We start from the raw sequence: 14,290 nt of genomic DNA on the forward strand, positions 1-14,290 counted from the left end.
TCGGCATTCGGAATCACAGGGCTCAAGCTGAAACGTGTCGCCAGTCATTAAACGGCGATCGATTAAGCACCGCCGCCGCGCCGTGCCGCTGTTTATACGTTCACGGTGAGCTGCGCGTACCGAGCGTCTGATTTATCAACAAACTCGGCTGGAAATTAACCTCGTCACTGGAGGCTGGATTTCTGGCTGAGCCCGTCGACGATCTGTGCCCCGGCGAGTTCGTCGGGGCCAATGATACATTAACTAATTACGGAGGCATCTCCGCGGCTCGCCGAAACTGGCAGCCAACCGTTCGGTTATCGGTGCCCAGACGCGGATTATGCAGCGGGGACGGTCGGGGATGATTTAATTAACTTCCCGCGACGCGACGCGACGCGATCGGCGAGTTGCCCGGCGACAAAGTAAACCGAAACGGCCGACGGGTAGGGCACCGGCTCGTTAACGGCGATCCCAGAGCAAGAAAATCGCCACACAGACCGCTTCGCGATCGAAACGCGACCGTTTATCCCAAGGTTGTCTAACTGGGTAACCACGGTCACTATAGTGGCATTCCCCTCACAAAAAGTTAACCTCTATACTTACTTCGACCTGTTTTGGTATTGAACAGTACAGAGAACTATTTACATGCATAGTTTAGGGTAGCTACTGAAGTAGAGATAGTGGAAGAACACTGTTTTCGAGTTAGACATCTCTGACCCATTCTACTGTGCGTTGTTTGTGCATTTTTTCTCGTCTCATTTTCGATACTAATTTGCTATTTGTTACGCATAACCAATGGGAACCATAAACAAAATCCGTACCGAGAGAACCCTTTCGCATTGTGCCGTCCCAGGGCACGGCTCGTGAACAACGCGCAGTACGAGGGAATCGTCGAATCGGCGAGGAGAGAGGTTACGTTCGTTAACGGGATATTCAGCCGCCGAGACGTCGGAGAAAGAGGGATGTGCCGGGACGGGCCAACGAGCCGAGCCCAAGTTTGCGCGGAATTGCTGTAAACAGCGAAATTTCCAGCGGGTCCTCTAGCTCCGGTCTCCGTAGCAATACGACCGAACGATCAATCTCGTCTCGACGGTGTTCCGCGCGAATCGATTAGATTATAATTAAACAGTGTTTATCCTTGTACCTTCATGTTGCGAGACATGCGAGGCTTTGAAAGGATTATTGTACTTCATCAGCTGGAATTGAGGATTACACCGGTTTGTCTTGAAGGCTATCAAAGTTTTACTGGACGGACAGTTCTGGGGATGTTCCGAGGGAAATATCGAGATTCCAGGATACAATTTCCTTTGAACCGCGGATATTCAGACGCAGCACAATTTTGCCATACGTCGCGGGACCCGATCATTTGTCTTGTTCCGCGACCAAGACATTCCCCATAAAACAGCTGCCATACGGTTGCGATACAGGTATCTCATGTCTCGCTCGATACGAAATTGACTCTGCAGAATAACATTCTCCGACGACACCGGAACAGGAAGACGGAGCTGCGTTCCGGGTGCGTCGATACGTCGGCGTCGGGCTAACGATTTCTATTACAGAATGGATTCCCCGTGCATCAAATTCTTCGCAGACGAGCACCGAGCTTCGGGATGCAGCTGAACAAGTTCCCGATCGTTGCACCGCGATCGAACGATTCGAACAAACAGGAAATCTGGAGAACGAAACAATCACTCGTTGCTTCCACTTCTTATTTTCGCGGGCACGCGGCGTTAAGTTCCCACCTTCGATACAGCAGAAGTTCTAAATCAAAACTGCGGAACAAAATTCATAAATTTCCGGCCCGCTCTGGCCGCGGCGGTTTCCGTCAGAAGTTCCGGCAAGTTCCGAAAGTAGTATATCCGTTGGTCTCCCTCTAGAAACGCGGCGGGAGCAAATAATACAGAAACTATGAGGGTGGTGGCTGGATCGAGCGCGGCTTCGGGGGTAGTTACCCTTCCCCGAGGCGTGGGAGAGCATTTGTGCACCGGGAAACAGAGAAAGAATCGTTGTTCTTATGAGATGGATTTAAGATGATACAAAGTAGATTTGGCATTTAAAAACATCGATAGCTTTTGATAAGTTCAGGGAAAACGATAGATCACCTTTATATAGGATGCTTCGGAATTTTGCAATATTTATACATCTGAAAGATATGTAATTAACATTCTACCTTACAATGGTTTTTCCATGGTCTCCAAACAGAAAAACAAATGCAAAACGGAAAATGAAATTTCTTGTCAAATTGACAGAAGCGCAAGAGTTAAATGCACTTTCCCAAGCACGGTCGCGTGTTTAATGAAAAATCCCGGCTGCGGTGGCAGCGGAGTTCGCGAATCCGCGACGAAAAATCATCGCGAGAGAAAAGCCCGGTGCTGGTTGGTTCAACCGAAAATAGGGTATCGCTTATTTCCATCTGCGAGCGGGTCGCCCCAGCCAGACGATCGTAATCGGGACGGAATATCGCGCAGGTTTCCCTCTCGTCAGCAGTAAAGAGGTGAATGCGGCTGTCGATGTTCTTCACGCCGCTACATCCGCCCGCTCGCGCGACTTTCGGCCGGAGCCTAATTGAAGCCGGCAGAGCCGAGTCCTTTTATTATGCTGAACAAAAGGCGCGAGCGCCAAAGTCACAAAGCGCAGAACTCATTACGAGCCGAGCGCGGAGCGGAGGCGAGCCAACGGCGCTAGCCCGGCCGCTGGGCGGCAACACGCTGCACTGGCGGAAAGCTTGATGAGAAATTCCGGAATGGAAACGATCGACACTGGGAAAAGTCTTGGTTAACGGGGAAACCTTTAAAGAAATAAAAAGCACGATGAAGGGAACGCGTGGAAGATAAAGAGCTTAGAGAACCAAAGTTTTCTGGCTGCAGACGATACTCAATGTCCTCTTTGACGCCGATCGATTCATCGCGCAGTTGCATTTTCGCTGCGAACAGCATCGAACTTCTCTTCCTGATGAAACTTTCCGATGTGTGAACGTTTCTAAATGAAATCCGTTCGATTTTTCCTGCAGAACTTTACGATACCGAGGCTTAATCACGAGAAGTTGCGGAGCCGCGTGCACCCGATCCTTCGAAACCGGTCTGAGTCGCGTTGAAAATTGGGGACCCGTAAGTTCCATTTGAATGGGGGAATCGACTGAACGTTCGGGCGGCTTTAAACAGCTATTTTCCGTCGATTACATTGTTCAATCAAATCGAGCGTGTACTTATCTAGCCGGCGCGGTCGATCGATGACTCGCGCCGCAGTAAGATGTTGGGGGAAAGGTACCGTTTACGCGGTAATTCGCTGGGTAAATGAGAAGGTAGACGAAGGAGGCGTTGCCGGGTTCTTTTCCATACACAGTAGAAGATTGTTCAAAGGAAAGTTTCGTTTGGTTACATTCCGAGGCTGATGAATTATTCAGTCGACATGCTATCGACTGATCGACAGATGATCGGTTGTTTCGGACTGCGCGCTCGTGCCAACAGCGTTGTCGATCAATGATTCATCTATTATTTAACAGGAAGCTATTCCAAGTGTCAATGTCGCTGTTTTATCCATTCGATTAGGTGGTATTAATTTGGCAGGATTAAAAATACATAGAAGTTCCGTGATATCGAAGCTTCCATTTCGATTGCTTCGAGTGATTTTATTAGGCACTTGCCAATATTCTACAAATATCCAGCTGCATTAAAACTATATCAACGTGTCGATACTCTGAATAGTGAATATTTGAAATCTTAAATTGCTCGCATGAATATTCTAACGACGACTGCGCGCAGGAGAGCTAAAATCGATGCGTTCCAAATGCGCGCGATTATTTTCCATAACGTTGCGTGTCGCGACGCGCCTCCTAGAGATCCTGGATTACGCGGCTGATGTGCGTTGCCAGCTGCAGCCACTAGGAAACTATGACGAAGATGAATTCATTGTCTGCCGCGCGGATTGGAGTGGGTATACGTAATTCATCAACGTAATTGAGCTATCGCAGACCGAGTTAGCGACGTACCGCGAGTCCCGCGAGCCGAGTGCCATTTCGTAATGGCCCGTTAATTTCGGCTGGTAGTTTTCAGACTTCGTCGCGAACCGGAACTTTCTTTCACGAGACACCAGGATGTTCTCTTTATCCTCCTCTCTTTTGCGCCCTTCCCATTTCCGCTCTCTCTTTCCCCCCATGGTTGCCTCTCGAGCTCTTGATACACGACATTGACCACCGCCAACGGTGGAAATAACGTTCCGGGCTCGTGAAGAATTCCATAAAACCGGAAACGACACTGCTTCGCGGTTAATTGGCCGCGGAATCCATTTCATAAATTGCGAAAACGGCCGTTTCGCGAATGTATTGTAGTCACCGGTGGAAAGCAACCGCAGTTTGTCATGGGTCCGTGGCTCCGGCTGCGTGTGACGAGTCAGCGTGACTAGGGGATGACGTTGAACCGCGTCTTCGTTCTACTTTCAACGAAGGAAGACATCAAAATCTCTTGGAAAACCTGTGATCCAATATTCATCGATTTGTCGAAAAACTTCTAAAAAATTGAACACGTAATATTTAAATAAAAGGGGTAGCTAAAACAACAATTCCAATAATACTTCTACATACAAACACTCAACGTGGCATTCAGTAATCACCTAATAACAGTCAACTTATCCTCCATGAAACCTTACGCGACGCATATTCCACCAGCCGCAAAGAAAGCCGCAGTCCGAAAGTTGTCAGGATGTTGAAGATCCTCTCTCGAAGCTTAATCTCCTAATTATACAGCGAAAGTTGTACGCTAGAGACGCGTCGCGAGTGTTAAACCATCCTTGAACCCTCGCAGGCTGAGAAGTTAAGATGTAAGAGCCGATACGCCCCATATACGGCGCATCACGGGGTGGAAAGGCAGTCGGGGGAGTTGAAAGCAGCACAGAGCTGGGCCCTGTTACGAGGAATTAGCGATCGGTGGTTCACGATCGTTCCGCGTTTAAAAAGCGTAATAAGGCGAGCCAGTAATGGAGTTTTCTTGTCGAGCTGCGCTCGGTCCTCCCGGTTTTCTCAGACTGCCGGTCCCGTTCCTCGTAACTCCATACCGAGCAACAACGGGGCTGCTCCGTTGTCTTCCAACCGAGACAACGCGTTGCCGTCTCAGGTGGCGGGCCCTGGAAGCGGAAGCTCCGCGCGCTGCGGCAACGTAAAACTAATGCACTCAATTTCCCCGGCCAATCTCCTGCCAGTATTTCAAACTTAATAATCATTGTTTGTACGCAACGCTCGTAACCCTCGGCGCGTCTTATAATTTAATCTCGCGGGTCGGGCGGGGGTTAATCCCGTGCCAAGAGCCCGCGAGCGTCGTCTCTGCAACGCTCTGTACCGGATAAAAGGGGAAAAACGGGGGGAGAAGCGAGGAGGGACGGGATCGCGGAAGAATTAGCAATGTAAAAAGAAGCGTTTCGCGCGGGGCCGGGGCTCGGTACATTCGGAATCGGAAGTAATTGAAATATAACGAGCCCCGCTCATGCTCGCGCCGGAGGTTCCTGTGTAACTTGCGCCGGTTCATCAATCTCCTCTTCCGTCTTCCGTCGGTCGAACCCCTCCGCGCCTCCCGGCGCAGTCGTCCTTAATCGTTCCCGGGGTACAAGAACCTCGGGCAACAAGTACGAAAGCGGAGGCGCAGTTGTCCGGCGGGGAAGACGCGTCACGCGTCCCGCTTCGTAATCCAACTCGGAATTAACGTAGCCTAATTCTCGTCCAATTCCGGGCGTAGGCTAACGGCGCGGCGCGGCTCGTCCTGGTTCGCTCGAAACGAGTTTCGATAAAGTTAACGCCGGCCCGGACGCCGCGCGCCGCTCCGAGACATTTAGATAAGTTAACTGCCGGTCGTCTCCACGGTCCGAATTGGAGTATCCCCGCGTATGGACGTGCTTCCAATTCCATCCCTCGGCGCCCTTCGTCCCAACCCCCGGAGCCGCGTGTTTCGCTCCACGGTGATACTGTGTTTCGAGCCACCGTTTCGCAGCCACCTCGCGCCACCCCTCTCAGCGGCGGCCGTGTGTTTACTCCGCGAACAGTCGGCTCCGACCGTGATATCCGTCGCAGACGACGTCGACGGAAAGCAAACTCATCACGATCGTCGTCGCATGCAATCTCCCGGAAAGCGAACCTCCCGGCGACTCGCAGAATTGCTCGTAAGACGCAAATTGTGTTGACTCGCGGAAAAACCGGGGATCCTCTGCAGGTTCCCCTTTTTTCTCGTGTCGACTGGTTACTACGGCCAGTGGTTGAACGATGGAGGAGTCGATCAATCGCTGGATTCTCTTTGGTTTCGGGTTCTTCGTGGCTGCATCGAGTTATGATGCATTTGGACGCGATAGTCTCTACTATGACAAGATTAAAGGATAAATAAGCACTTGTTCTGTTTCATAAGTGGACCGTCTTTACGATGATGATTTAGAAATTTAGCTGTCGATTATGGAGATTCGTTTAGGGAACTCTTTGATCTGCCAGTCGAATTCTTTGTGTGCCAGACTTTTTCGTTTAGAGAGTCTTTTGAGTCTAAGGATTTATAGAGGATCCAGGATGAATAAAGGTGAAGGTTAGGATATGAAGAATTGCTGATTGTAGGGCTATAATGGGCGGAGCGAGGTAATAAGAGATGGAACGTAGGCGTGGCGAGTGAAGTGGAGGGGGTGGTAGCACGGCGACTTTAAGCGCCTCGTATTTTCTGCCTCCTGTATAGTAGACTCATCAGCGGTAGCTACATGGGGATTCTGCCTCAGACGCAGGGACATCCGATGTCTTTCTTTATTGTATCTTCTTTTGTGCGGCTGTAGCGTTTCGGAGAGGGATCCTTATTGCTCGAACTAAGCCTGTAAGTTCTGGGGTTTACGCCGGGGGAAGAAAGAATTTAATGACGGCGGGATATCTCATTGGACGGAAAAATCAAGGTAGTGGCCCAGTGATTCAATTCAATGGATAAGATAGCAAGGAAAGTTATGATTTACGGAAAATAGAATCGTATGGAAGAGTCTTTATTCTGTGAAGAGATTCGTTACATTTACAGTCGTTGAATTTTCGAGTTTCCGAAAGATCAAAATTTCAGTGCCCTCCCATGAACACTTTACACCGTGTTTGAGAAGACTGCAAAGTGCTGTAAGCACGTAACAATCGGAATCCATTTGTTACACGGCCGAGAACGATATAATTGAAAATCAAATTCCATTGAAATTCCAGTGTAGATTATTTCTAATGGCACCCGATACGTCGATTGTTTTATGTATGGGCGATCGTGGCCTGCTTCTGTCGCTTAATTGCACAATTGTTGCCCGCGTAATTGAGATTCGAGCACGCGACATTTTGCTGTATGAATAATAAACACAGCTAGGACAAAAGTAATCTAATGATTCGTTAACCCGCGCCCGTTAAGTGGCCGGCTAATGAATTATCCGTGCGAGCGGTGTCATCGGCGAATTATAAAACTACAAATTACCGTTTCCAGCTCGAACGAAACAACCCGCGCACTCCTATACACCGATAATTATGGAAGACAGAGGAGGGCGTACACCGAGGCGGATAATCGTATCACGTATATAAATGGTTAAATTATAAGCTTCCGCTTATTTGTGCCCATTATCGTTGTATGTAGACAAATACGGAATATTGAATTTGTTATAATTATATCGCGGAAATGTGATAAAAGCAAATTAAGGGAAACCCTCCGGAACTTGCCCGGCGCAATTGCTCGATGCAATTATGCTATTATACATCAACAACGAATGTTCACGTGAATTTACACTTATCAGAATAATTGTTGATTTTCCACTTGTGCTGTATAGAATCCGTTCCGAGACAATAAAGACACTGTCGGCGATAAACCGCCCAAATACGGGATGAAAACGTACGTAAGACAGTTTGAACCGTGAGCGCAGCCGATTGTGACGGGAATTATCGATACCGCTGCTTTTTCATCGACTTCTGGACGGATCGGGTAGGATCGGCATTGAACGCACGTAGGCACGCGTGCAAACATCGCGGTTCATTAAATTAATCCGGACACGGACCGACGTATAAACGGTGAACGTGCGAGTCCGTCGCGACGTGCCGCGTCGCCGTAATTTCTCTCGGACGTTCCACCGATTTCGAATCGTGCCGCGAATACCTGTCGATTCCCGATATATGAAATTACGATAGTGTTCAGTGTCGACGGGATTTTGTCTGGGATCGGTGTTTCCACCCCAGACGAAGATACAATGGCGTCGGAACAAGACGTATCCACATTGAATTCCACGTTCTAACAAGAAAAGTATTCAACCTCAAACAACAACGGTCCTATCAAAAAAATTCGTAACCAATTTAAAATCATCCCCGTCCAATCAGTCGTTTCAACTATTGAAAATCGAAACCGGAAAAATCTCCGCACAATCAGTTACCTCGACTATTCAAAATAGAATCCAGAAAAATCAAAGATCCGCGTGAATGCGCGTTTACAAAATCGAAGCCGTACATTTACCAGCTCAATTCAGTTTTTCCAATCGCGGATATTCGAGTCCCGAAGCGGCGCGACGCCTCGTTCAGGGACACGGAAGACGTCCCATTCGCGCCCGCTTATTGAATATCACGGCAGCCCCTAATGGGAAGACGAATCGCGATCCGCCGGAGAGTCTGAATGTGTTGAATGGCGGGCGCCCGGACAAAGCCCTCCACTTCGCGGCCCCTTTGTCCTCGGCCTCGTAATCGGCGCCGTCGATACCGATTTCAACGGTAATTAGAGTTCACTTTTCTAACGAGCGTTTCGCTCTGCCCCCATTGTCCCGGCGATTCTCGTTTAAAACCACCACCGTCGGGAGTGGAAAACTGGATCTGGGTTACGAGCCCGTCCGAGGTCCGCCGGCGAGCGGATCTAGTGGAAATCCGGCGAGTTCCTCGAGTAGTCGCGCTTTCCCACGGAAAAATCGCGTCGAACCGGCACGCGGTGAGCCCCGAGCGACCTTTCCTCTCGCGTTACAAGCGGGACCGTCTCGAGACTCCGGGAAAAGGCTCTTCGGGAACTCCCCGCGGGCCGACGAACTCGAGAACACTCGGCCGCGTCCCCTTCAGGTGAATCGATACCCCCGATGGATCGCGGCCCCTCGGGGCCGGCCGTGGAATTTTCGCGAAACACGTTTTCCCGGCGACGCGAAGCGACGCTACGCTCCAGGCCGAACACGCGAACGGCCACGTTCGATACTATCGAGCGAGCAGCCATAGTCCTCCCGCTGACTCGTCCGATATTCCCGACGTTTTTCATAATGCTCCACCTGGAAGATCGCTTCTTTCTATGCTCGATCCTTCGGATTCATGCGCCGCTCGCGGGGGATGTTCCCGCTGGTTCCACGTGAGCTGAATATACGAGGAGTGTGTGTTGCGTTACAAAATTGGGAAGTCATTGGTAGATTGAAGATTTCAAGTTGAAGCTACTGTGCGTTGGATATTGGAATTTCAGAGATCGTTTCGATTCGATGATTAGAAATTGGAGGAATTGTAATGTAGATCTTGTTCGGGAAATATTCTACGTGAAGTTAAAGCAATCTTCGAACGATATTAGACAGGGGAAAGGGAGGATTGTGAGAATGATTTCCCATCTCGCGCTCGTAGCTGTGTTTTTTATCAATCTCCGTAGTTCCGTTCCAACCTACTTGAATAATCGTTCCGATTTAATGGCGAACGTGCGGCGAACCGCGGGAAAATGAGAAAGTAACAAAAGCCGAAGTTTCCTGTTCGAGATGAACGCGAGATCGCCGGGATTATCGATCTAATTATGGCGCGATCCCGTGGCTCCGTGTACAACGATTCGATTCGGTCGGCCATACTTTCGCGATTTTCCTTCGGATTAAGGGGAGATGGGGCACGGGGAGGCGATCAAATTGCCGGAACAGTCGGTGGTTTTCCCTGCTCGGAGCCGTAGAATTTGCAACGGACGTGAGAACGATAAGGAATGCCCGGCGACCCAGATGGTAAGTCCGTGAAACGTTTTGGTATGCGGGCTGCATTCGCGCGATTATCTATGAGTCGATAACTTACTTGCCGAATTTCTGGCCGGACCAGACTAAATGGTACTCCAACTCTTGCGCCTTATAATCTCGTCCAATTACCGGCGCCATTGTTGTCGGGTCCGGTTGAGCGTAAAGGCATGAGATCGATCACCGGCTCGACGAGCGTCGTGACAACTTTACCGCCGGTTTTTACGAGCTGTTTATTACCAATGATTTTATATCGACCGATCTTACTATTACTATACATTCCTTCGATATCAAACGGTAATCATACGCAAGTAACAAGTATTAAACTTTCTAATCGCAATACGAGAGATCTACAATTCGATAAACTAATTACCACTCGATACGAAAACCTGGTAATCCTTTCAGTGGTCCTCAAATGATATCGATGAACCAATTTTCTAAAATAATTTCTATTACGAATTAGTTACACTCCATCAAAGTAGAAGTTTCCCAGGGTCCAAGAAATCGATCTTATCGGAAAAACCGCGCAAGATTCCCAAGGAGGATCGTCGCCCACGCGTCCTCTTTGCGTCAACTGGTCCGCTATTCTTCGAGTGGCGAGTTTTCTCAAGCGCCACCCACGCCCGGCGAGGAATAATATTACAGGACCGTTTCCGCTCTATCGTGGCCTTGATCACTCAGTCCGCAGCCTGGTCCTTCCCGCTCGCTCGCTCGCCCCATCGCGCTTCTGTCAGCGTCGGCCGGTAGCTAAAACGAGGCATGTGGGCGTGCGGTTGCAGCTGCATCCCAGTTAATTCACACCGGCGTATCCGAGCAGTGTGCGCGACTGAACACCTACCGTTATAAATTCTTCGCCCCGTTCCCCGACCCGTTTTGTCCGACGACGACTCCCTCTTCCTTGTCCCTACCCGATAAAACGGCTACCGGGTACATTGGTAGTTTCGCTATTATGTCGTTCAGCGGCTAGAAGGCTCCGACGAATCCGTGTAAACCGGAGGGGGACAGCGGGGGGACGATACCATAAAGGAGGGGGAGGCGAGAGGAGAAAGCGCGCGAAGGCAGCACAATAGGGAAAAGTAGTTCGGGGGAATGGCGGATGATAAAGATCGGCAGAGGCGGTGATTGATGCGCCGGAATCAATGCTTTTAAAACGGCTCCGTAATTAGTTCCTGCGTGGGACGTATCTTTCGGTGCTTCGAAAGCGATCGAAACCCTTGTCCGCGTTCCAAGGAGCCATTACTGGATTCAGCGTCATTGTTAACCGAGTCGGAAGCTTAACTTATCGATCATTGAATCAATATTCATAAGAATCTTACGAGACAGAAGTTTCTAAACAACGCGTCATCTAGAAATCGAGGTTGTTCATCGATTTGTTAATTTTCCAGAATCTCGTGGATCCAAATTCGATTCGTTCCGTAGAGCATAGTAAAAGAGAATTCCTAAAAGCGTCGACGAACCCTGTACCGTTCTCCGTTAATTAAACCCAATTGTCAAGATTTATTTTGAATCGGAGTTTCCATCCGGTCTTCCGAAATTCACCGAAAACGGACAAGTGTCCGCGGCGCCATATTTCAGCGGTGGATGGGGAAGAACGCGGGGAATATAGAGAGCTGTTGCCGGAGCGGGGTTGGTTGATATTGGCGGAAGAGGTGAACGTACGGTGCATCTGATGCATACACGCGTGTCGTCCTTTCCACGGACAAAGCGCAATAGCAATACGTGGTCGGACGACCGAATCGGCAAGCAGTCCTCGGGTGTTGTTTCGTGCTAGCGCGTGGCGGCCGCTCCTAGGTAGGCAGAGTGGCATTTCGCCGATATCGGAGCGGCGCGACGCGAGAACGAGTAACCTCTTTTATTGGATGTACACACCCGCGGCGATTCTCGATCGATGGATTACTCGCTGGAAATAGAGCTGGAATAAAATAATGGATTCGCTTATCAGCAGGAAATAGAGCTAGAACATCATGGAAACATTGCTTCTAAGTAAGAAGTAGAGCTAGAATAAAATTCTGGAAACGTTGCTTATCATTCGTGAATTATATACCTAAAATTAGTAGCAATGAAGGTGAATATTTGAAGAAATTCATGATGAGCGATAATATAACATTCCATCGACAGAATATTCATCCATAGCGCTCTTCATCAGACTGTTTCTTACACAAATACTTTCATTCCAAACCAATATAAATCATTTTATTATTCATCTTTTCATACAAGCAACGTCGAACAAAAGTACATAATAGGATTCACTGCGGAAACCCGAATTGAATCGCAAAGGAAAGAGTTAAGGATAAAGAACTCCTATTCTTCATCCGCCTACCAGCTTTTTTCTCCTCCGCTACTTTCAGCTCTCGAGTATTCTCGTCTTATTGACTTTCACGCTGAAAGAAGGAAACGTTCCCGGCGATGCTTGTAATGGGCGGCATTTGAATATCACTGGGATCGGTTTTAGATACCTTCTTACACCGGCGAAGCCCAAAGAAAGTCGATCGATTGTTTACCTACCTGGTTATTTCAGGGGTGAGCCTGTTTGCAATCATCGATAAGATTTATCGCAGTAGCATGCATTTCCCACCGGCACCGGGATAAATTTACCTGCAACAACACCGACGGAACTATTTCGAATGCAGCCTAACCTTGATCCAATACCCCTTCCGTTCGCCGGCCGCGCGTCCGACTGACGTTTTTAGCTTCGATATAAGCCGATCGTTCATCACCGGCGTAAATTCATTCCGGGCAACGTTGTTTCCCGGATATTATTTGAACCGCGCCGCGCACGAAAAACCCCGAATACATTAACCCTCCGGTTAATGCCTGCCGCATTATACCGGGTATAGACGTAATGAATTTCATTATATTAAGTACACCTCCGCCGCTCGCCGGCCACGGCTCCTACGTGATCGCTCGTTACGCATAGAACCCCGGTGGCTTTACAAACTCCGCGTCGATAACTACTTACAACAGTGGCCGTGGGCTCGTAAAGCCGGAGGGGCATTAACCGTAAAGAGAAACGAAATTATCCCCGGTTATAATGCGTCGCGATGTTTATTAGCGGCGCGCGACCGCGCGAATCCTGTTTGGTTCCCGATCCCGGCTATTATGTAAAATCAAATTTCCGCCAGTCGGAATCGCCGCGGAACGAACTCGCGGAACACGTGATCGCATTTACGTCGTCGCTCGTGCAGAAGAATGGTACGCGGGGGGCGGGAGCTGCCGAAGAGAAACGCGTGCGAGGCGGAATTTCGATTGCGAGTATAGTTGAAACTCGCGGCGGGAGGGGGACGTCATTGTACACGCTCGCGCGCGACCGCTAAATACTCGCGGAACAAAGTTGAGCGCGGACTCTAAACAGAACTAAGCTACTTACCGGCATAAATTCGGCTGCGTTACGAGACCGGCGGGAAGTAAAACTGTTTATCCCTGAACATCGGCTATCATCCAACTTCCCGATGACCATTAGCTCGCGGAAAACGCTGTCTGCAACGCTGTTTTCATATTTAAATCCCCGCGTTATCCGAGACCGTGCTACCGGCTGTTCGTAATGAACGCGTTACTCGACCGCACTTCCCGCAAAGATTAAAGTCTAGGTAGAATGGTTCGCCGTTTACCACTCGAGGAGGATGTCTCCTTGTAGGCCTTATGCTCTTCACTGGGATATCTTCTTTTTTAGCTTACGATGAAGGTGCGGAGGACGGTGTGTTCTGGTAACTATATTTAGTCGAGTGCTACCGGAAGACGTGTAGATTCCGAGAGGAAGTGTTGCTCCAGTTATTCAATCGGATGCTTTGGAAGACGAGTATTTCTGGGACTTGGGAATGAAAGGTGTTTAAGAATCTAAGAATTCATCGATTGTTCCAGATTCTATCGATACTTGATACTTAGCTTTAATCTGACAAATTGAATTTATGTTCCTAAAAACCGAGTTCTCAGGAAGCTCGGGTAGAATGAGCAGTCCTCGAACAAGGAGTCGCTTCCTCCGAATTCCCGAATACTTTCGAAGCTCATAAACGCCAAAGGATCCACGCCCCGGCGATAAAAACGAGCATCGAATCGAGCGCGATTCAGCGCACGGTCCGTCTCGTCCATCCAGTTTTAACGATCTCCGATAATTCCCCGAAGCCCGCGATAACGCCGGCACACTCGGAGCTTCGTAATATCCGGCGCGGGTAGGTAAGCACGAGTGTTTGCGCGGGCCACATTTTATGAACTGCGATTATTGTCCGAAATTGCGCGGTAATTATAGCCAGAATTCTGCACCGGCAAGCGACTACAAGATCGCGATTACACCGGTGGCTGCGGCGGCGGAGGAACAATATCGCCGTTCGAAGTAGAAAGGCAAGCAGCCGGTCTCCCTTAA

General features: G+C 49.3%; 1 protein-coding gene across 1 annotated transcript in view; it reads right to left on the minus strand.

Annotated features, from left to right (window-relative positions):
* Window positions 1-12,141: 12,141 nt before the first annotated feature.
* crok (crooked) overlaps window positions 12,142-14,290 on the minus strand; it is a 219,725-nt gene continuing 217,576 nt past the window's right edge. Inside the window, exon 6 of the mRNA XM_076372735.1 lies at window positions 12,142-12,528. Within this exon, the coding sequence (XP_076228850.1) occupies window positions 12,448-12,528 (81 nt within the window). The 3' untranslated portion in view covers window positions 12,142-12,447. The remainder of the gene's footprint in view (window positions 12,529-14,290) is intronic.

The sequence above is a fragment of the Nomia melanderi genome, chromosome 12 (genome assembly GCF_051020985.1).
Source record: "Nomia melanderi isolate GNS246 chromosome 12, iyNomMela1, whole genome shotgun sequence".
Taxonomy (NCBI): domain Eukaryota; kingdom Metazoa; phylum Arthropoda; class Insecta; order Hymenoptera; family Halictidae; genus Nomia; species Nomia melanderi.